General features: G+C 51.6%; 8 protein-coding genes and 1 non-coding gene across 9 annotated transcripts; 4 read left to right on the top strand and 5 right to left on the bottom strand.

Moving 5' to 3' along the window:
- Positions 1-1212: 1212 nt before the first annotated feature.
- Positions 1213-3411, top strand: SNOG_05002 (hypothetical protein; the record flags this gene model as incomplete). The annotated part of the gene is made up of 3 exons (XM_001795362.1): positions 1213-1844; positions 1904-2409; positions 2681-3411. 3 exons carry the CDS (start codon positions 1213-1215, stop codon positions 3409-3411), a joined length of 1869 nt encoding a protein of 622 aa, XP_001795414.1.
- A 998-nt stretch (positions 3412-4409) lies between these two features.
- SNOG_16668 lies at positions 4410-4565 on the bottom strand. The gene is made up of 2 exons: positions 4530-4565; positions 4410-4449 (listed from the first exon to the last, which is right to left on the bottom strand). It is a non-coding gene; the product is annotated as a tRNA-Trp (tRNA).
- Positions 4566-5688: 1123 nt separating this feature from the next.
- SNOG_05001 (hypothetical protein) lies at positions 5689-6631 on the top strand. The gene is made up of 2 exons (XM_001795361.1): positions 5689-6210; positions 6277-6631. Exons 1-2 carry the CDS (start codon positions 5809-5811, stop codon positions 6499-6501), a joined length of 627 nt encoding a protein of 208 aa, XP_001795413.1. The 5' UTR covers positions 5689-5808; the 3' UTR covers positions 6502-6631.
- Positions 6632-7333: 702 nt separating this feature from the next.
- On the bottom strand, positions 7334-8113 carry SNOG_05000 (hypothetical protein; the record flags this gene model as incomplete). Its single annotated transcript, XM_001795360.1, has 4 exons — positions 7334-7335; positions 7363-7770; positions 7834-7904; positions 8064-8113. Coding segments are annotated over 4 exons (531 nt in total).
- A 349-nt stretch (positions 8114-8462) lies between these two features.
- SNOG_04999 (hypothetical protein) lies at positions 8463-9059 on the bottom strand (the record flags this gene model as incomplete). Its single annotated transcript, XM_001795359.1, has 1 exon — positions 8463-9059. One exon carries the CDS (start codon positions 9057-9059, stop codon positions 8463-8465), a length of 597 nt encoding a protein of 198 aa, XP_001795411.1.
- A 1885-nt stretch (positions 9060-10944) lies between these two features.
- SNOG_04998 (hypothetical protein) lies at positions 10945-13435 on the top strand (the record flags this gene model as incomplete). The annotated part of the gene is made up of 4 exons (XM_001795358.1): positions 10945-10965; positions 11234-11929; positions 11983-12123; positions 12179-13435. The coding sequence occupies 4 exons, from the start codon at positions 10945-10947 to the stop codon at positions 13433-13435; spliced, it is 2115 nt and encodes a 704-aa protein (XP_001795410.1).
- A 370-nt stretch (positions 13436-13805) lies between these two features.
- On the top strand, positions 13806-14417 carry SNOG_04997 (hypothetical protein; the record flags this gene model as incomplete). The annotated part of the gene is made up of 2 exons (XM_001795357.1): positions 13806-13828; positions 13889-14417. The coding sequence occupies 2 exons, from the start codon at positions 13806-13808 to the stop codon at positions 14415-14417; spliced, it is 552 nt and encodes a 183-aa protein (XP_001795409.1).
- A 534-nt stretch (positions 14418-14951) lies between these two features.
- Positions 14952-16242, bottom strand: SNOG_04996 (hypothetical protein; the record flags this gene model as incomplete). Its single annotated transcript, XM_001795356.1, has 2 exons — positions 14952-15830; positions 15937-16242. The coding sequence occupies 2 exons, from the start codon at positions 16240-16242 to the stop codon at positions 14952-14954; spliced, it is 1185 nt and encodes a 394-aa protein (XP_001795408.1).
- Positions 16243-18499: 2257 nt separating this feature from the next.
- SNOG_04994 (hypothetical protein) lies at positions 18500-18757 on the bottom strand (the record flags this gene model as incomplete). The annotated part of the gene is made up of 2 exons (XM_001795355.1): positions 18500-18688; positions 18734-18757. 2 exons carry the CDS (start codon positions 18755-18757, stop codon positions 18500-18502), a joined length of 213 nt encoding a protein of 70 aa, XP_001795407.1.
- Between the last annotated feature and the right edge of the window lie 1769 nt (positions 18758-20526).

Genomic DNA, 20526 nt, shown 5'->3' with positions numbered 1-20526 from the left:
GAATAATGCATACGCATGAGCTATTCTTGTCGCCACGCAATGCATTACACTGACAGAGAAAATCCCGATTCCCCAAACATGGGAATTATGGTGGGTTGACGTATACTGGCAGTCTGCCTTGCGTGGACATGTGCAGTACGCCTCGCGACACTCGACGTTCGTGGCTGTGCAAACCGTCCCACAGCACCACCGCCGTTGATCAATTCAACCGCACCGCTTGGTACTTTACGCCCGGAAGCTTCCATGACGAATCCTTCCGACTATTGATAGCCAGCAGACTTGCAAAGGTGTTGGGTTCCACAGTTCTGGAAAAGTTGTGAGGGATAGTGTTGGTGCTCGGTAATGACTTTCACACCACAAGGTCGCTCCACTGGTCGGCTAGCAAATGAGGGCTCGGCACCGGCTTTGTGACAGTTCGGCATAACTGGAGCAGAACTGCAGACGTACAATTTGCCCTATCCGCCAATTGCTCGCCGTCTTGTATCACATTACCCGCCGTGCAGGCGCGCAATTTGACTCTCCTATAAGGCTGGGGCGCGGCAGCTCGCCGTTGTTGTTCGCAAAGACGTACCCGTGGACCGTTCCGTACCGCCTCAGGCACCGGCATTGACAAGTTCGACGGCTTGAATTATGGTTCAGCGCTGCACCTAGTGAGCATCACGAGACCGCATTAGATCAAGGTAGCCTGGAGCAACTTTGCGCACAATCGCTATTGTCCACCTGCTGTTTCTACAGGGTCGCGCCCTGCTTCGAGCTGCCGTTGACCTTCATTGTTCGACGCCGAGCTTGGTCGCATCCCACATCACATCAGCGCAGTCGCTCCAAAGCGGCACCCTTGCACTGACCGTTTCACAATTATCCAGCACTCGAAGCAGCCTACACGTCGAAGCGAGCGAGTGCAGTGCAGGCGGGTCAGCGCTTGTGTTATTTCGGGATATCCAGGTTGTCCTCAGCACCGCCCACCAAGCAGCATACCCGCACCGAAGAACACACCTACACAGCCTCCTTTGCCCACCAGCCTCAGCTTCTCTCTCTGCCAGGAACGCTGTTTGTTGACGTAGGCCGTTCTGTCCAGTCACCGCGCCGCAACAGGCGGGCAGAGCCACTTTCAAGGCGTCCCGCGGCTGATCTAGCGCCCATCCCTCCAAGGCTCTCTCAGACCTGCTCTGCGCTCTGCGATCTGATCTGGTTTCTACATTTAGAACACACATGATGGATATACAACGCGGCCGCTCTCCCTCTGCGGGCTCACACGCAAACAACATAAGGAGCTCGCCCTCTCCCCACGCTTTTCCAAACAACCTATCCCCATACGACCCCTCTATCCACCCCACATCGAGCTTCCCAGCAACGTCGTCGGGCTTCGACAGCAACCAGTTCCTGGCCTCCACGCAGCCGCAACAGTTCGCGCAGCAGGGACTCGACCAGAGCTTCTTACAGGCCAACCCCAGCCTGTCGCAGCACAACACGCCACAGTTCAGGCCACAAGGCAACGACCTCCAGCCCGACCACCTCAACATCGCAAACACGTCCAGTCCCGACTTCAACAGCTTCTTCGCGGGCAGCGACCTCAATCAGAATAACGCGCTCAACCCCACGTACCTCGGAAGCACCCTCGACCCGCAGCTGCTGGAGTCGCAGCAGCAGCAGAACCAGTCCATCAATCCAAACGACTTGATGAACCAGATGGCGGCGACACAATCGCATACCCCCACCCCGCCGCACCTGCTGCCCACGATGAACAATCACCAGAACCCGAGTCCCCACGCCTCGCCGAACATGAATCAGGGCGCGTTCCCCTCACCGGGACACTCGCGTCACGCGTCGCTAGATCCTAGCGCCGCGTACGGCCCCGCCTCAGGGCAGTGAATGGGGGAACATGGCCAACTTCCGCGGCCCACAGGAGAGCGCCCAGTGAGACGTACTCGGACGTTTCTTCCGCGCACGCGTCACCTTACCTCACCCAGCAGGATAGCTTCGAGGAGAACCAGCCGTCACCCCTCCTCCACGCGCAGAACGACCCACAGCTGTTCCAAGATCCAGTCATGCAGTTCGGACAATTCACGCTTAATGACGGCACCTCGCACATCAGCCCGGGCCACAGCCCTCACCTGTCCCCGCGTTTGATCCCGCAGCAACAGCAGCAGGCGCTCCCGCAATTCCAGCCTGGCAGCTTTGGTTTGGACCCGAATATGAACAACCAATTCGGCCAACAGGGAATGGGCGTGTATCCAAATTCTGGCGCTGAGCCATTCCCCTCTCTGAATCAAGGTATTCCAGAATTTGGTCAAGCTGACGCCATGTCACCACCGGAAATCAACATCGACTTTGCTCCTCCTTCGCGACAGGCCAGCTTCGAGCCTCCTAAGCCCGAGCACCAAGCTGATGCTTTGAGCCCGCCTGATCGATGTAAGTACACGCACGCGACACCCGAAGGAGTTTGCTAATCATGGTATAGCACGGAGTCGCAATCGTATACGCGCAAAGTCTGATCCGTTCAGCAGCGCCAGCTCGCGTGCTTCCACCCCCGGCTCAGACGTACATCGGTCCTTGTCCCCAAGTGCCGCCAAATCTCGCTCCCCTTCACCTTCAAACAAGTCATCACGCCGTTCGTCGACTAGCAGTGTACCAAACCGCGACTACATACTTGATCTCGCAGACCCAAGCCGACCTGCTCCAGCAGACGGCTCAAATCCCAAGCGCACACAAAAGCACCCAGCAACGTTCCAATGTTCTCTTTGTCCCAAGCGCTTCACCCGCGCCTACAACCTCAGGTCGCATCTACGTACGCACACAGACGAGCGCCCCTTCGTCTGTAGCGTATGCGGCAAGGCGTTTGCGCGCCAGCACGATCGCAAGCGCCACGAAGGCCTGCACTCCGGCGAGAAGAAGTTTGTATGCCGCGGCAACCTCAAGGACGGCAACCACTGGGGCTGCGGGCGGCGCTTCGCACGCGCCGACGCTCTCGGCCGCCATTTCCGCTCCGAAGCCGGGCGCGTCTGCATCCGCCCTCTGCTCGAGGAAGAAGCGCAAGAAAAGGGCGGCTGGGACGGCCAGCAGCAGATGGCCAACGGCACCGGCATGTTCCAGCAAATGCCCGCGCAAAACTACGGCCCTGGCATGATGTCGCAGTCTGGCTTCGAGCCGTTCCCCCAGGCGGGCATGTCCCAGGCCCCAGCGCAGTTCTTGCCCGCTGCACTGCTTGCGCAATATCCAGCGCTCGCGGGCATTCAGTGGGATCAGCTGCCGCCGGGCAATCCAGAGGAGATGGAGGGCGATATCAGCGGGCGCAGCAGCTTCGATGCGTCGAGTGGCGGCGAGTACTTTGAGGACGAGAGCGATTATCAGGGTCAGCAGCCTGTGTATGCTGGGAATGAGGGTGGGTGGGCGAGTGATCAGGGCTATCACTAGTCTTCTTCTTGTTCTTCCTCCTCCACTACCCTGCTCTTTCCCCCCCACATGATGCTTTTCTTTTTCACGCGACCACGACTATGGCTGCTTGCTTGATGTTCTTTTCTTCTGGATACCACTTTCACTGTTTATGACGGGTGCAAGCGAGTTTGACTTTTGTAGGGTTATGATACCCCGGATTGGGAGCTTTGGGTGGTATACGCATTGAGGCGGTGTCAATGTTTGTTGGGAATCTGGCTTAGAGGATAGAGGTATGATGGCATGGCAGTAATAAAGCTATCAGTTTGAAAGTCCTCTTGATAATTTGTTCATTATGATTGATGTGATGAGCCCGGCTGTGTGAAGCAAATTACTCGGCATGCGAGGTGCGAGACTGAAAATGCTAGACTTAAGTGGGTATATGCAGATTCAACTTGTGTCTTCTACGTGGCGTTCTCATGTTGAAAAGTCCTCAGCTTGGTATTTCTTTTTTGGAAGAGCTATTACTTCTTTTTCACTTACGATTTTTTTGGTCTCAGCAGTGGAGTTTTAGAGACGAACCTCGCTTTTTTTTTCGTAACTAGGCCTAGCAACAGTTCGTCTAGTCGTTCTTCAGCCTCAGTTTGCAAGAGTCTATGTTCCTCTATTGTTTAATTCCTCACTTAGTAGGTAGAGAGATGGTTTTCGCTGAAACCTTTCATATTGAATGATAGGACATGTTTTAAAGTACCTCTAATGAAACTGTTTAAATCAGGTACTCACTAATTGAGACATGTCGATTGATGCCAGGCTTGATGATGTGCATCAGCTGCTTATTTATCGTTTAAGCAAAAAGTTTGTAGCTTGTTCAAGTAGACCCGGACACAGGGGAATGGACTCAAACAGTCTCTTTCCCACCACGTCACTCCTACTATCCAGGTTCCATCGTCTATGCATTCACCACCTTCCTGCAAGTCCCCAGTCTTTTTCCCGGGCACAAAAAGAAGCGCAAAAAGGTAGCATAAAGGCGCAAAAACAAAGGGCTCAGCCGGGATTCGAACCCGGGGCCTGTCACATAGAAGACTCTAAGAATCCAGGTTATGGGAAACCCGAAGCGACACTGCAAGACGGTTAGACACTTGTTGAAGAAGTGAGTGGTGGTGGATACATACATCATACCACTAGACCACTGAGCCGTCGATAGTCTCTTTCAACTTTGATGACAAATGCTGAAGTTATTACGCTTATATTCTTAAACAAGGGACGGGAGCTAGATGAACATGGCATGCAAACGACTTGGATATGACTGAAACCCGCTTACAGACAAAATCCCAGCCCGTTTGGGTTGTTGGGCGAGCTAGAATCGTCCACTGACGGGTTGTGGGGCTTGTAAGACGTACCATGGGTTTTCTGGCGAGGTCATGGTTAGAATGCCACTTTACCGCATCGAGAAGACTTTGCGAATGCAACACTTTGAAGGCTCAACATCACGATCTTGTCGCGTAGTTGGTAAGTGTTGAGATGCTAAGTGTTATGCGTATCTCTCAACTCACTGCAGTGCCTACAAGTCTACCACATATTTCAATCGAGTTTCGTTAATCTTGCTTCTCAATACCAAAATCATGATCCTGATGCGAACATTTACATGAAGCTACATGATTCGCTGCCCCTTATCGCCTCACTTCAACATCTCACGGCGGCTTGTTGTGCAGCGGCGCCGCTGGGCGGAGACCCGAGCGCCCCAGAAATACGCACAACAAGTTGCACAAACCACCGACTTCGCAGCTCGCGCCCATCACGGCTAGAATTGACTTGCCTGGTGCCATGAACGACCCCTGGGCGTACGTGCGTCGCCTCACCGACATTTGAGTCAGTCGAGGGTGCTTTTTTCTTCAAGTTCAATATGGTCATTGAGGCTGGCAAAAAGCAATTGAAAGGAGACAATTGGCTGCTTCCGGGAAAATCCGCTGTAATATCAAGCTTCCATCCAAGATAACGAAAGCATGTTTGCAGCACGCACGCTGACTTTCGGTGCGGGGTCATGGACAAGTGGATCTACAGCGGCCGTCCTCCCGGACCCCGACGTGTCCCAAGCTCCCGAGGTCCACAGCTACGCATGCAGCATCGTCAGGGACACATCGCGGTGCGGACTAACACACCAATCGCGTGCGCACCGTTGTCAATGGCCTAGTGCAAGGTGTAGTGCTGTTGACCGCCAGATGGATGGTGTGAGCCAAGGATGGTGTGAGCGTGAAGCTTGAAGAAGGGAGCTTCCCCTCTCCCGATTTCTGGTCATCATTCCTCAACACTTGCAATCAATTGGAGCTGACTTATACTGCACTCCGGGTCAGATCGGACACTTTCTGTATTACTTCAAAGCAACTCATCGCTTACTTCCTTCACCACTTCTATTCCCATCCCAATTTTCAATCGACAGTTATGTCTACAGCACGCATTTCCACCCGCGCCCTCCGCGCCCTCACATCCACATCCACCTCCACCTCCACCTCCACCTCCAAAACCACAACCCGCTCCCTGTCCATCACCGGCCCAACAACCTTCTCCTCCATCCTCACATCCGACAAGCCCACCGGCACGCGCTCCGCCCCGCGCCTCCCCAACCTCCCCCCTCCCACCAACGACACCGGCAAACCCGCCCGTCACTTCAACACCAGCCGCACCCTCAAAGCCGTCAACGACAGCTCCACCATCGACTTCGCGTACCTGCCCGAATCCGGCTCTGACGCCCAGGCGAGCAACCAGGCCTTCAGGGTGCCGATCCTGCCGGGCAGGGAGGCTAGTGATGCAGTAAAGGCGAGGAATACCGAGGCGGAGACGCCTGTACGTTCCCTTCCCCTTCCCTTCTTTCACTTCACGAAATCTGATTGCTAATCATTCGATGGTTAGGTCTTCATCCCTGTTGTCTCCACCGCATCTGCGGATGATACGCATATCCACGCTCCCTCCGCTTTGTCCGAGACGACGAGCGATCTCCAAGGCCTGGCTAGTTCCGTTGCGAAGACGCTTCAGACGAGGAGCGAGGGCGAGGGCATGACGAAGCAGATCTTGAATGATTTGTGGGAGGACATTGTTGAGTTGGGACAGGGTGGGAAGCCGCTTGCTAAGGCTTGACGTGTGGTGTGATGAAGAGACAGGGTGTTGTGTTCGATTCATGGGATAAGGGAGGAGAAAGTTCGGTCTGGCTTGAAGTGCTCGAGCTTATGAGATCATGCAAATTTTATTGTAATATGCTGCTGCGTGCAAGGCAAGATTGCTTCGTTCTATTACGTGACTTTGTGATGCAGTTTGTTCTTGTGAGCTGCGATCTGAACAGTGGCGTGTTGATGTGCTGAAGCATAGGGGCATGTGAACATGAACGTCTGAGGCTCTCGGAGTGTCAAGGTATGAATGTGTAAAGATGTAAGTCAGTATCTAAGGCTCGGTGGGCAGCGACTCGAAGCTATATGTGAAGGTGTAAAGGCATCAAAGCATGAGTATGTAAAAATGTAAAAGCGTTGAGGTATGAGGGTGTGAAGGTGGTGGTTTGTGCTGAAAGCATTAGTGTGTCGATTCGTTGATATGCTGAGGTATTAAGTATACGATCATCTTTGTGTAGAGACACAAAGGTGTGGTGATATGGAGGTCCAAAATTCTCAAAATATGAAGATCTAAATCTGCTCATATGTTGAAACATTGGCAGCTGTCGGCCTTCGTTTTAATTGGAGTCGTCAAAGTGTGAATGGTACTAAGCTGACGATCTCCAACCCAAAATGTGGACCTCCTTATTCGCTTCCGATACTCAAGTGAGCCAGATGCCATCTTGCTCTATATGGCTAACTCATTCGAAGTGTTCATGACCAGTCTCCTTGTCGTACCTCATGTGTAGTTTGAAGCAATCTTCCTTCTGATCTGAGTCCAGATGCTCTAGATAACAGCGCTTTTTAACATTGCCCTGCTCTGATTCTTCTACCAGCTCCCGAAATCTCCTCATACATCTCAACAAAAACTCCCTAGACAGCCCTTCTTCACCTTCCTTGTCTTCGGCTACATTCAATACGAAGCGCTTATATTTGTAGGGCAAGCAACACTCGTCAACCAAGAACTGCCAAATTACCCTCTCCTGGGGGACCTTGTTGATCATAGCCGTTGCCATGTCATGCATTTCGAGCTTGTCGAACCACTCGCATAGACCCTGGTTCCACACGAACATGAAGTATTTGTTGATGGTGGCACGGAATCCTGGAGCAGAGAGCTTTTCAGCAAGAAGGAACCCTTTGGTAGTCTCCACTGGCGTGTGCTCGGTCCAACCTCCCTCCTCGCCAGGCTGGTTGATCAGATCCATGAATTTGTCCTGATCTAGAGGCATGGACTGTGTATCGATGTAATGGACGAAGAGGTTGACTAACAGACACATGATGTTATGTTATTGTCTCAAGCTAGTATCGCTCCAGAGTGTATACTTACACGCGCGGAAGCTGGTGTCAGGGATCTCAAGGACTGCACCGACGTTCCTGTCGCCCAAGTCGTTGAAGTAACTTTTGTACGAGGAAGAGTGGTATTTTAATAGTTTCGTATGAACATGGTAGCGTTTGCGCTCACTTCCGACTTCGATAGTAGTAACGGGGCCTGCGATGGCATGGCTGGCAGATTCATTAGTCAATTGAATGGTATAATTGCTTTCGTTGACCACTTACGCGAGCTCTTTGGGCGTCATACGCTTGATGGCTGTCTCTTCGGAGGTCATGGCTGATACGTTAGAGGAGGTGGTGTTTCTGATAGGCGGAGCACGTGGGAAGGTAGTTTATGTAGTTCATTTGCTAGGAGCGGGTGGGAGACAATCGAATAAAGCAAGGAAAGGCCAGTTTGGAAGAGACTATCACCTAGCGTTTTCAAGACATATAACCGCCCAGGTGAGATGAAGAGACGGGTAAGAGGGACTTTGTGAGACAGGGAATGAGCAACAGTTGTGAGGGGATTGCGAAGGTTTGTCTCATGAGCTCCATTGACACAGTTGTTCCTAATTACTTCCTTGGCCAAAGAAAATCTGAGTCTCTCTTTTGAACCTGGGGAGAATCCAGCTATCGTGAATCAGTTCATCGTTCTTTGGGAAAGTATCCGTACTCTCTGTCCTCATCGTAAACCATGTGTGACTTTCCACACTTCTGCATTTCCTTTTCCGAAGCATGTTCGTAGTAACAGCGCGGAGGAGAACCCTTCCACGCAGTGTTTATCGTTGGCAGAAGTTCGGAGAATCTCCTGTTGACGCGCATCAGAAAAGATCGCGGTAATCTCTTCTGTGCTTGTATGTCTATCTCCTTGTCATAGGACTCAGGCCAGAAGTTGCAATGATGATCAGCCAGATGCTGGAGAATGGGGCGATCCAATGGCACGTGCTTGAAAGCATACTGCATGACATGCCAGCCATCGGGCAGTTCTAGGCGGTTACAGTGTAGATGATCCGAGAACGCCTGATTGACATCCTGTCGGAACCTGGTTGCAAGAAATTTGTTGCCAAACGCATAGGCTTTGATAAGAACAAGGAAAACCTTTTGCATCCATGCATCATACATGCTGGGTTCAAGAGCGCTATCGATGATTGGCGACCATTCCTCGAAGGAGTCCACGTCGGGCACAGTCTTGGTGTAGAGCCAGTGCACGAACAGCTTAACTAAAGGTTGAGTTAGCTTCATGAATTTTGTACGGCTGGAAGATCGCGACACGTACACGTGGTTGGCTCAACGTCGTGTAGTGGTACAACTTCATCCTAGGTATCCTTCCAAGGCCCTCTTGTAGCAGCCACAAAGTATTCCGAGTGATAGACCAATAACGCCTTATGAATGAGAAAGCGTTCACGGTCTAGCCCTACCTCAACGGTGACCATGGGGCCCGCTGCAGCAGCACTAAATCTCGTGTCAGTCATGGAAGAATAATGCGCAGAGTGAACATACACAAATGACGGAGATTCTGGTTCCGCAAGCTCTATGTCGTCACCCGACATGATGCTGGCGTTACGAGCGATAGCTCAGGTTTGAGGGGCGTAGTTCAGGTAATGACAATGTGGGAAGTTGCGCTCGAAAGCTTTTCCAAGCGTTGACGCGCTAGCCGGTGAGAGTGAATAGCGCTCTCGTGAGACGCACTTGAAGTGAGAGCAGGAAATGTGACGCCACTTCTTATTGGCAGAGGCTCAATCCGCACTGTGGCTGTATTCCGACTTTTTGCGTGTGTACTAGTTCAATGAAATCCATGCCGTCTTGGGTCAAACGCCTTCCACCTCATAAATTCTGCGGTCATCTTGTTAGGTGACTCACAAGCACTGCCTCTAGGACATGAGAAGTAGCGATTGAAGACGTTCGCATGACATGGTTTCGATTTCAAATGTAGCAGCCGTGGCTTTCATAGACCTTCATCGATGCCAGCATCCGTGAGCTGATGACAAACCACCCAGGCTTCTTCCCGGATACATGTTGCCTTCGCATGACGCCGGAATCTGCCGTCGTATCATGAGCAGCAGATCACATCTTGTACCTGATCTCCTTTGCTAGGCATGTACTCGGTTCGAAAAGATGAAGATCATGTGCAAGGATGTTGGAACAAATAGCAAACTATGCAAACGTTTCGATCGTTTGCTGTGACGTTCGCTAAAGATGGACAAGGGAGACGAATTGAAATCACTTCCCAAAGAGGTTTGCAAGTGGAACGTTGTTCGAAAAAGCAATTACCGGCATAGGGTCGGCAGTGCTAATGGCGGCTATTCTTATAGGCTCGAGGCTCTTGGTAGAATAGCCCACAACTTCCTGCAACGTGATGTGATTTTGAGTGGACTTTATATCGATCCTGACTCGCACATTCGGACAGTTGGCATTCTGATCGACTCCCCCGATGATTTTCCAGGTGATCTGTACCAGGTTTGACTGATCCGGCACATCCTGTGGATATACGAGGCGTGGCATAATGACTTCCACTAGGATTGTAATGGGCGACCAAAAGCCGCCCTTGAGGATCCATGAGGCCTGGGGCTGGTGGCTGGCTGGTCGCGTGGCTGAGCCTGGTCAATGCGAGAACCATGACGATGTGTCTTTTTGTTTCGTTCGCTATGAACATGAGAGCATCTGCAGACAGAAACCCGAGTACCGGGTAACTTCGTAGCGTCGGCAATGATGTGAAACTGTTTCTGCTAACAAAGGTTCTGTCTGCAGGTGTCGCGAAGGTTGTGACGTTCGGAAACATTCCCAGCCGTCGTCGGCTAGGGCCACTTGCCCCTGTCAGCAAGGCTCTTCTCCCACTTCCGTCAATTAGCAGCTATACGCTGCAAATGCGAGGACATTGAGTAATGACCCTGCAAGAGAATTTCATCTCTCGACACACCCGTATCCGCGAACAGCTCTGCACTGCCTCGATCAGCTAATCGGAGCAGCTGCCGTATGGCACCCCAAGAATGATGTGCCTACCCCTTCGAGCACAACAACCTCGTGCGTCAGCAGACACCCCAGAAGCTCCATACTACGCGAAACAAAAAACATGAGAAGGAAACCCTAGGTACTTGACACAATGATGTGAGCCTGGTAGTTGACCACCATGCCGAGTCTTGTTCCCGGAGTACTTAATCCGCTCACATGTCTTCTCATTAATGCGATATTAACTGTGTACCAAACAAAGCCGCGAAGTGCGTATACTTGAGCTTGTCAAATGTCTTATCGGGGTCGGCCAAGCAAGGGTTGTGATGGATGCCGTGCTCGGAAAGTAAAGGTATGTTGAGAGCTTCGTCAGTTTCATGGAATGCCCTCTGTCCGCACGTCAATCATGTCAAAATACCTCTCTGTACCTCGGTTGTGTCTAAAGATGTCAAACTAACGCGGCTCTACAGTGCGATGAGGCAACGCCGAAGTGCAGCCGCTGTGCCAGGTCAAACCAGGAGTGCAGATATCGAGACCGGACGGACATTCTGTTCCGAAATCAGACCGACATTGCCGCGCAGCGTGCCGAAGACTCCTGGAGGAGGCGTTCCAAGTCGTTCCTCGACGCTTCTGGTGAAAGCAGCACTACACGTAGGCTTGCAGCAGGCGGCCATCAAAGGAATTCTCCAGAAAATCAGCAAGCACGCTCCAATGACAGTGGCTCTAGTGTCTCACCCAGTACGTCACATGGCCCGGGCCACACTTATTTCGATAATGTAAGAGTGGCGTCGCCTCTCGGGCGTTCGAAGCTGCCCATACCCACGTCACCAAGGCAAGACCTGCGTCACTTGGCTTACCAGCGATTCGTATATGATTTCGTTGTATTTCCGGATCCCAACAAGCCACTAGAAGAACCGTCAGATGCTTTGTTCAGTTTTGTTCCCCTTCTCTATGAGAATGCTCATCCGCAATCCTGTCTAGTCACCGTAGTCAACGCTGTTGCTTACATAAACTTTGCCAACAGACGCGATGTGCCTCAAGCGATGGCGTTGGCAGAGGAAAGCTTCGGTGAAGGTATAAAGATGTTATCGAGAATGATTGCGAATGAGGAAACCGCGGCCTCCGATGAGGCTCTATGTTCAGTTCATCTTATGGGTATCTTCGAGGTATACTATTCGTGCCCGTCATGTCATAGTTGGCCTCGTACTAAGTTCAATAGACGCTGACTAAATTTCAACGACAAGGGTCTTTTGCAGCACATCAGCACGGAGCGAATGCGTTGCTTCAATTGCGCACAATTGAGAATTACTACCGCAGCCCCATCTCAGCCAGGCTGTACGAAGTTGCATATGCTCAGATGGTACGTCTTCCAGCACCCCAATCGGCTGTACAAGGATTTGACACGCTTGTGATAGCTACTTGCCAGCTTACAAGCCGCCACTATACCGCCGATTCCAGTTCAAGACCTGCCTAGCGTGCGCATGTATCTGCCCAGCTTTTGCACGGGCTCTGGGATTTTCGTCATTGGATTGATCTGGAAGTCTGCCCAGCTACACGCCATGTGGCATGAAACAAAGCGCAGCGTTCCGCAGCCTAGTAATCGTCTTGAGTTACAGGAAACCTTGCAACTCGCTCTCGATCTTGATGCCGAATTCCAAGTATGGGAGTCCGACCTACCCCCGCCTTGGAAGTATGTCATGGAACCCAACAGTCCGGACGCACAGATCAAATACAGTAGCAAGTGGCAAAGGCTGGTATTGACAAGCCGTGGCGCGCCAACTGAGATCCACACATACACTACATTAAAAATATGTTCCATGTGGGGATACTATCGTACGAGCCGGATGTTTCTACTGCGCGACCTTCTCGAGATGTTGAGCTGGATGTCTAGGTTACCGGAGACGGAGCCAAGGACGTCATTGACGCGTACATGGAGACGCTTGAAATACAGACTGCCCGACACAGAACAATTCGCCGATGAAAGCACTGTGACTGCTTTGGATGACACTACAACGCGCCTCCTCCGATCGTCTATCACAAGATCCATCATTCAGACCATCGAGGAGACGTGCTCTTCCATTCTTGGCACTCTCACTGTTCCGGTGTATGGAAAGTCGCCCGAGGATGTGATGGGAATGAAAGGGCATGTCATCGTGTGGCCATTGAGTACCATGGATGCTATACTCAGTTCTGGACTAGTGCTGGATTCAAACGGATTTGCCCGGTCGAGCGCTACTCCGCAATCTTCATCGACAGGCGCACTATCTGGACAGGGCTCTACAGCGGCTGGGCAAGCCGGGAATGCTTTCTACCATGACACTTCCTTGGCCACCGCTGCTCACGGATTCAGTTCTCTGCCATCAATAACGCGATCGCCGGAACCATACGACTCAACGCAGGCACCACCAAGTGCACCACATGTGCCTGTTACGTCCGAAAGGCAACCACACCCTTTTGATTCCATGCCAATACACCCAAATGACCGCCCGGTTGACCAAATAGGAATAATAGCTTCCGAAACAATGGATATTACAGCAAAGCGAGAGTGGTTGAACAGCATGCTGTATTACATCGGAACAGAATTGGGTATAAAAAAGGCCATGGCCGTTCCAGTCCTCGAAGGATACATGTCCATCATACAGACCCGTGTCAACATCATCCTTGGACGATGATGTAAAAATCAAACTGGCATCTCACCGCTTTGGGACTTCGGTACACGGCGGTACACGTAGTGAAGATGGGAATATGACGACTCTGCGAATGCTTTGCTCTTTGGCTCTGGGTACGGCATGTTTTGCGCCAACTTCTTAGGAAACATATCTTAATTGGGTAATACTTGTATATTAGGACTGAAATTGATTTTGCTATGCACCTATAACTTGTGGCGACGTCATGCCGTGGCTGGGCGAGGACGCAATCCCCGTTTGCTGTCGCTTCTATAGCAACCCTGCGTCTAAATTTCACCTCTGTTGCTGCTCGCATCTCACTACACCCGCCTCCAACGAATGGATCCTAAAGTTAGATCCGCCCGATCGAGCCATGATGGCCTCAGAGTGCGAGCGCATGTATGCAACGACGCCGCTCCTGCAACCGGCAGCTTTTCGTTGTTTACTAACAAGTGCCAGCACGCGGGAGAACCAAACTCGGTCGCCTCTCCTCCTTCTGCCAGCAGAGTTGCGCAACAGGATCTACGAGCTCGCTTTTCCTACTGCGGCAGTCAAGGTGCACCCTGCATGGGATGATCCGAAAGTCTACCTCGATTACGACGGCCCGCGAGGTATCATTGCTTTGCTACAGACTTGTCGCCAAATCAATGCCGAAGCGATGCAGTTCTTCCTTTCGACTCTGACTTTCGACACCGAACCCTGTTCACTTCATGGCTTCACGGGATTATTCGGGAAGGAGAAAGCCGCGCTTGTGACTTCCATTATCTTCAAGCCGTCCGATATCGCCACATGGAGTGGAAAGGGCTTGGAGCTCCGTAGGACCCATGCTATTCGCAGCCTCAAAGCGGTCAAGCATGTGCATGTTCTGATCAATTACAAACAATGGTCGGAATATGGCATAGAGTGGAAGGACACTATGCGCGAGCTGTTCTACAAGCCTGAACTGGAGGTTACCGTTGCTGAAGGAATGGAGCCATACTACTGGTGAACGCGATTTCCCAGGCAGCTTCACGGGCAAAATAGCTCTGGCCACCATCTCGCGCGGTCTTGAATGTAGACTAGTAGCGTGACGTCGAGGGCGGATTGAACGGGACACTATGGAAGTCGAGTTTTCAAAGGATAGCAAACTCAAAATCTGGTTCAGATACGCAATGAAAGCTACACTTGTATTTGCGTCAGCTTATAATCTCTACTCACTCGGTGAGCCGTGATTGATCTCAAGTTGACATCGTACGTCTGTGACGATAGAATAACATGACGTGATATGCTCGATGAACGTATTTTTGTGTGAATGTGTGTTGGCTCTGTGTGGAAAATTCGTCCCTAAACATCAATCATGCCTACATGTACATACCACTGTCTAATGTTACAACTACCATAACAGCAAACAACGCCGTGAAGCTCCGTGATCCAAAAACGCCGCTATAGATCAAGCTACTTTACATGATAGTGGGTATCCCAAAGGAGAAGAAAACGCTACGAAATTGCGAGGCAAAAAAACGTGCTGAACATTGTCACAACATTATCGTCGGCCATAGACCAAATCCTTTGGCAAAGCTCTCGCCGCATGTGGATCTCGGAAACCAGTTGTAATCGACATCAACCTGTCGGCCAAGGTTGGCCGCTCTGTCTCTGCCATGCCAACCTCGGACTTGACGCCTAGCTCGCGCATCTCCATTGCAGCGCCGTCCTTGTTGCCATCGTAGATTGTCATGTTTTGCGTTGACGTCACCATGATAGATCCCCATGGGTGACTGGCACTATCTGGTGGAGACTGCGAGACATGCACGAGGCCCTTTTCAGATGACGAATCTCCCTGCCATGGCATTTCAGTGGGCGTCGGCTTCGCCTTCTTTAGTAAATTAGAGGGCCATAGGCCACTGCTTCGAGTATTGGGGGTCTTATCCTTCGTAGAGACGCGCTGGAGACTGCTGAACTCTTTGTGGTTCTTCTGCGCTAGTATTGCGTGGTCGGGACAGCCGGGGTATGAGCGGAGATAAGTTTGGAATAAGGAGAGAGGAATTGTCTTGAGAGTCAAGCTCTGCAATGATTGGACGTAGATCTCCTTGATGCCGCAGAAAGCAAAGACGGTTGCTGCGGTCATATCCTTGTGACCAACAAGGTCATGCGCGACGTCGAGTTGCCGCGCAGAGAAGAAGGCGTGGTTAAGGGCTGTCTCGGGACACTCGCGAAGGAGATCGTACATTTTGTCTCGGAAGTTCTCCAAGAATATGTCGTCATCTGAGCCCGTCAGGGTTCGCTGGCTGATGCGCTTGAGACAATCGTCCAGAGTAAGGCCGTTGAAGGTCGCCAATAATCTTATCTCCTGAATGTCAAGCTCCTCATTGCTTAGCTTGACCATTGGGCAAGCGGTCCGGAGTAGTTCTTGGGACAACGAGGTCTAGACCCCTCATTGCTGGCGATGGCTGTATCAGGAAAGATGCGAGATGAACTCCCGCGCTTGGAATGGCAGACTCTCGTTTGCTAAATGAGTCCAGGCGGCCTACTAAGCTCTCAAGATCATCGCGCGAAACCTGGAGACTTCGAGCTAGCTGATCACCGACTTGTTCTATGTTCGCAAAGCGATACCCTAGGTTCTGGAGACGATTCGCTTCGCCAGTATCTACCCTTCTGGTGAGGACAAGCAGCTGCCCTTTTCCGAAGAGAATAGGACTTGCATGGCCAGCTTCGAGATCTTTGCCGGTGGTTGCGACTTCTGCAGCAAGGATCGCCTTCTGGCCAGGGCTATTGTAGTAGATCATTCGGTTGAGCAACGTGCCAGTCGTGAGAACATCCTCGAAGAGCGTCCCCATGTTCTGCAGACTTGTATCAAGGGATCTGGCGATTTCTTGGGCTGTAACACAGAAAAGCTCCCGAAATGTCGCGGAGTAACTCGAGTCATCATAATCACTGTCGAACGATGACCTGCTGTTCATTCCATGAGCTGGCGAACTTGTCGATTGTATATAGCCGGTGGTTTGTAGATGTTCGCGCATCGATGGGATAAGTTCGACGACACCAGTCCAATTCCGAGAGACCCTGAAAAGCCATTGAAACACAGGATGGGAGGTATTGAACTCGTCGTCAAATGTCTGCACGCGTCAGTAATGTCAAACTAAAGCTTCTTCACTCGACTCACCCGCTGTTGGAATTGCCGAGTAATAGTCTGGCAAGGCATGAGACCACTTTGGCTGACTAGCAACTTGCCATCAGCGTCAAACGTCGCAACGGCCAGGACAACTTGCTGCGCACGATCCTTGAGCATTCTTTGCTGGCGCTGTTTGAGGAAGCCGAGGAGGAAGCATACTGCACAAGCTGAGAGACACTGATTGTGACGTTAGCAAATTCATGACCACTACATGCTGCTAGCATTCGTGCATATAGAGCAACTGTCATCGTGGTATATCCGAGCTTGAGTAGACTCGAAACTTTTCTAGCGCGCCGTGACGTGCTAAGAAAAGATCGGAGCTATACAGACCCAACTTCCATGCACTTTGATAATGCTCAAAGTTCGAACACAGAGCGAATGATGACAGCACCTAGTGGGGAGAGGATGGCTTCAGAGGATTGGAACTTACAAGACAAAGAGCAATGATGAGAGTGACATTCCTCTGCTGTCCAGGGCCTTCGTGGTATCCCTGGAGCTCGTACCATGTTCCTGCCGCTGCGGTCCAATGCATGCCCGACACTGCCAACGCCAGGAAGCAGGCCACGACTATCCGTCGCCAGATGAAGTTCACCCAGTGACCGCTCCAGTGGAAGAAGAGACCAAATGATATCAGGCAAGCTCCGACTGCAATACTGGCAGCGCCGCAAACGTGAGGCCAGCTAAGGATAAGCTTGTAATTCGTCGTTCCGTTATTTCCAAGGTAATGCATCTCCGTGACGGCAGCTCCAGCACAGACACCGCACACGATCAACGATGAGTAGCGCGTGAGCGCCCGCTTACTGTTCTTGTAGAACTTATCGGCGATGATCAATCCCAGGAAGATGACGACAACAGGAAGAATAGCGGATACGGCTGTATAGCTCGGGCTATAGTAGAGCTGAATCTCATCTTGACCATCGCCTAAGATTATTGCTCTGTTGCCGACGAAGTGCACTAATCCTACAGTCAGTCTTCTAGGTCATGTAGTTGTCCAAGTAAGTTAGGAATGACCTACTACACCATATGGCGACTAAGCCGAAAGACACCGCGCAGCCTCCCACTTGCACCCTGTTGTCGTTAAAATGTGTAGTGTGATCTCGGTGAACGTTACGTACCATGCTCGCCACCCAGAGCCCGAGACTCGTCGATGAAGTAGTTCCACTGTAGTAAAAGCTCCGATGAGGCTCACGAGATAGGAGCAAAATATTAAATATGGTGTGAAGGAAATCGGGGGTACACTCCCGATAGGGTATTTGGCCCTCAAATCGGCACTCATGGCGCGCGGTCGTCGGGCTCGTGTAATGCGGTTACTAGAACAGCACACAACGACCTGCCTCTGGATGAAGGGTAGAGCTTGCGGATATCGGGAAGTGTGCGAGTGTTTCTACTCGTGAGGATGGCTGGCGCTTAGTTGTGTAACGCCCCCACCTCCAAGACCGGGACACAATCGGATTCAGCGTACTATCTGCTGCGCTCTTTCTTAGATTAGGCAAGTGAAAGATTTCCAGAAGTGAGGGGAACCAGGATCGATGAACAACAAATGAGCCGAGGAACTGGTTCGCGCACTGTGAAAGAGGACTCGTGGCAGTACGACAGTCGGAAGGGCGGAAGTTGACGTCGCACACGAAGTTAGTTTTTTGAGTATGCCTCCAAAGCATGCGAGAGGCGTCAGTCGTGCTTTTTGAGCCACTGAGCATATACGAGGAGTCGAGTTTTGGCGCAAAGGCCTGGCCACCATGCAAGGGCCGGAAGCTTTATTCCTTCACTCCATCAGCAAAACATGACTACCTAGACAATTGCCCCTTGCGCCTCAGTTCGGCGTGGCTTGTTTGACAGCTCGGGTCCGGCGTACATAGTGTACTACGCAGTTCTCTGAAACCGAAAACACGCCTATACTCGTTCAATTACGGCTAGACGCCGCTTTAGCCTAGTGCGCCACTTGGATCATGCCGTGTTCTGCACAGACTCGTGTCCGAGAAGTACCAGCGCTCATCACCCAGCCCGCCGTATTCGGCTGTGGAGGTGCCATTGTACAACAAGCACACACACTCGATGCGCTCTTGCATCCGGGAGGCCGGGAAGTGTTCATCAGCAAAAGGTCGCATTTGTGGCTGTTGAGATTCAGCAACCTTAGATGTTTTTTTCGCTGTCATTACCTCTTTGGCTACCTTGCGTGCCATTAGGGTCGTCCGAAATCTGTCAAGACGCCAAGTTAGTAGCCCATCTGCCATCAAACAGTCTAGTAGAACTAGTCGGCCGAACCTGATTTGCAGCCAGGATCTTCGGAGGCGCACACGGCCTACGTGAATCAACAGTAGAACAGTGGATGTGATGACACTCTCTGTGTCGAGGTATCTGGTATCTCAATTAATTCCTCCTGCTGTGCATAGAGCAAGGTATGATACTTCAGGTCGAAAGCGACTCCACAACGTAAGTGTCAAATGCCACTGTCGAGATATCGAAGAATATTTCGTTGGAGGAATCCATGCAGGTGGCTGCAGCCACGCTTGCATTTGGCAGCGTCAACCCATGTTGTTGCGCAAGCTGCCGTCCTTGACGACGATCTACATCATCCGACTGGTCAATTTCAACGAGAGTTGTCGTCGGCCATGCATGCCAAGTGCCACGAAGGATCAGGTGAAGCAGATGAGTGGGCGGCCTGCTGCACCCCCAGGAGAGGACGATGCGCCTCTTAGGAATCATCTTGCAGAAATTGCCGTGATATCTCCCAACACATCTTGCTAACAACGGGATTCAATAGAACACCGCAGAACACCTAGCAGAGCCATGGGCGTGTGGGAGGGGCCGGATGGCTGGCTGTAAGATTTGCAGCCAGGTCTTCGTGGTAGGGGCTGTTGCTGGTCCGTGCTGCTTAGACGAAGAAGATCTTCCGACGATTGATGATTCTCGCAGACCAACGGGACGTGAGTAATCACGAACGACTTCTCCCCATGCCCTGGAGCGGAAACGACACTCCACCTGCCGACAGTTCCGTGTTCACATATGAAAGCGCAATGATGTACAGTGTAATGATGCCGTGGCTGATGACCCAAACTCCCGCCTTTGCTCAAACTTCGGCGATTGTCTAGGCTGAGCTTCGTATGAAACCGATCGTCGTCGCGTCCAGACTTCGAGGCCAGCTCAATGCAACACATCTGGCGGAGCTGTGAAATTCTCCGCTCAGTAGAGTACGAGTGAACTACCGCCGGCACTTGGCTTTACGGGCGTAATCATCCTACAACATTGCTACCAGATCAAATAGTGGCTCTCTCCGGCTGGGCCGATCTGGAACATGCTGAAAAGACGCGAAAACGTCGACAGCGCAAGAATCGCCGAGTCGTGGCCAGGTGTCCCACGTGCTCGTGCATCATCTAGTGTCGTTAGGTACCGCAGTAAATCCACAGGTCGCCGGAGGATGGCTCCGTCGATAGTTTCTGTGATTTCATTCGGCATCTGAATTCGCAATCTGCGGCATTGCTAACGGAGGAGGCCAGACAATTGGTTAGCTGGCTGCTCAGCGTACTATTGCCATGTAGACACTGTCCCAGGTGCGTCCAAAAATTGTAATGGATGCTTCACTTTGACCAATAGACAATGCAAATGCGCAAGAGGAAGGGATCACCTCGTAGGCGATGCCAATGATGCGGGGCATATGCTAATAATGATTGGGTAGTGGTGTCTAATGACGACAAATCTTAGTCTTCGGCTGCTGAAACGAGGGTCGTCCATCTTCAGCCCACTGTCCGAGGACTAAGCCGCTCCAGGTCGCATCGAAGGCCAACTGCTGGCTTGCTCCAAGTTCCACTTTGCCCTTCCATGGAGTCCGGAAAGCCATCTGAAGATGGCCGCGCCATCGTCGATTTGTACACAACCTCTAGTTCACTATTCTTGTTCCAACAAGTTGTCTCGATTGGTAGCTATCGGTTGAACGTCCGCAACTGTACTCTGT

Source organism: Parastagonospora nodorum, assembly GCF_000146915.1.
Source record: "Parastagonospora nodorum SN15 chromosome Unknown scaffold_7, whole genome shotgun sequence".
Classification (NCBI taxonomy): Eukaryota; Fungi; Ascomycota; class Dothideomycetes; order Pleosporales; family Phaeosphaeriaceae; genus Parastagonospora; species Parastagonospora nodorum.
The sequence above is the reverse complement of the archived record's forward strand: the minus strand, read 5'-3'. Positions and strand labels throughout refer to the sequence as shown.

Excerpts from the sequence above, each read along its gene's own strand:
- SNOG_05001 (XM_001795361.1), top strand. The coding sequence starts at position 5,809 with ATGTCTACAGCACGCATTTCCACCCGCGCCCTCCGCGCCCTCACATCC. Across the intron at positions 6,211-6,276 it reads ATACCGAGGCGGAGACGCCT|GTCTTCATCCCTGTTGTCTC; the intron begins GTACGTTCCCTT and ends TTCGATGGTTAG.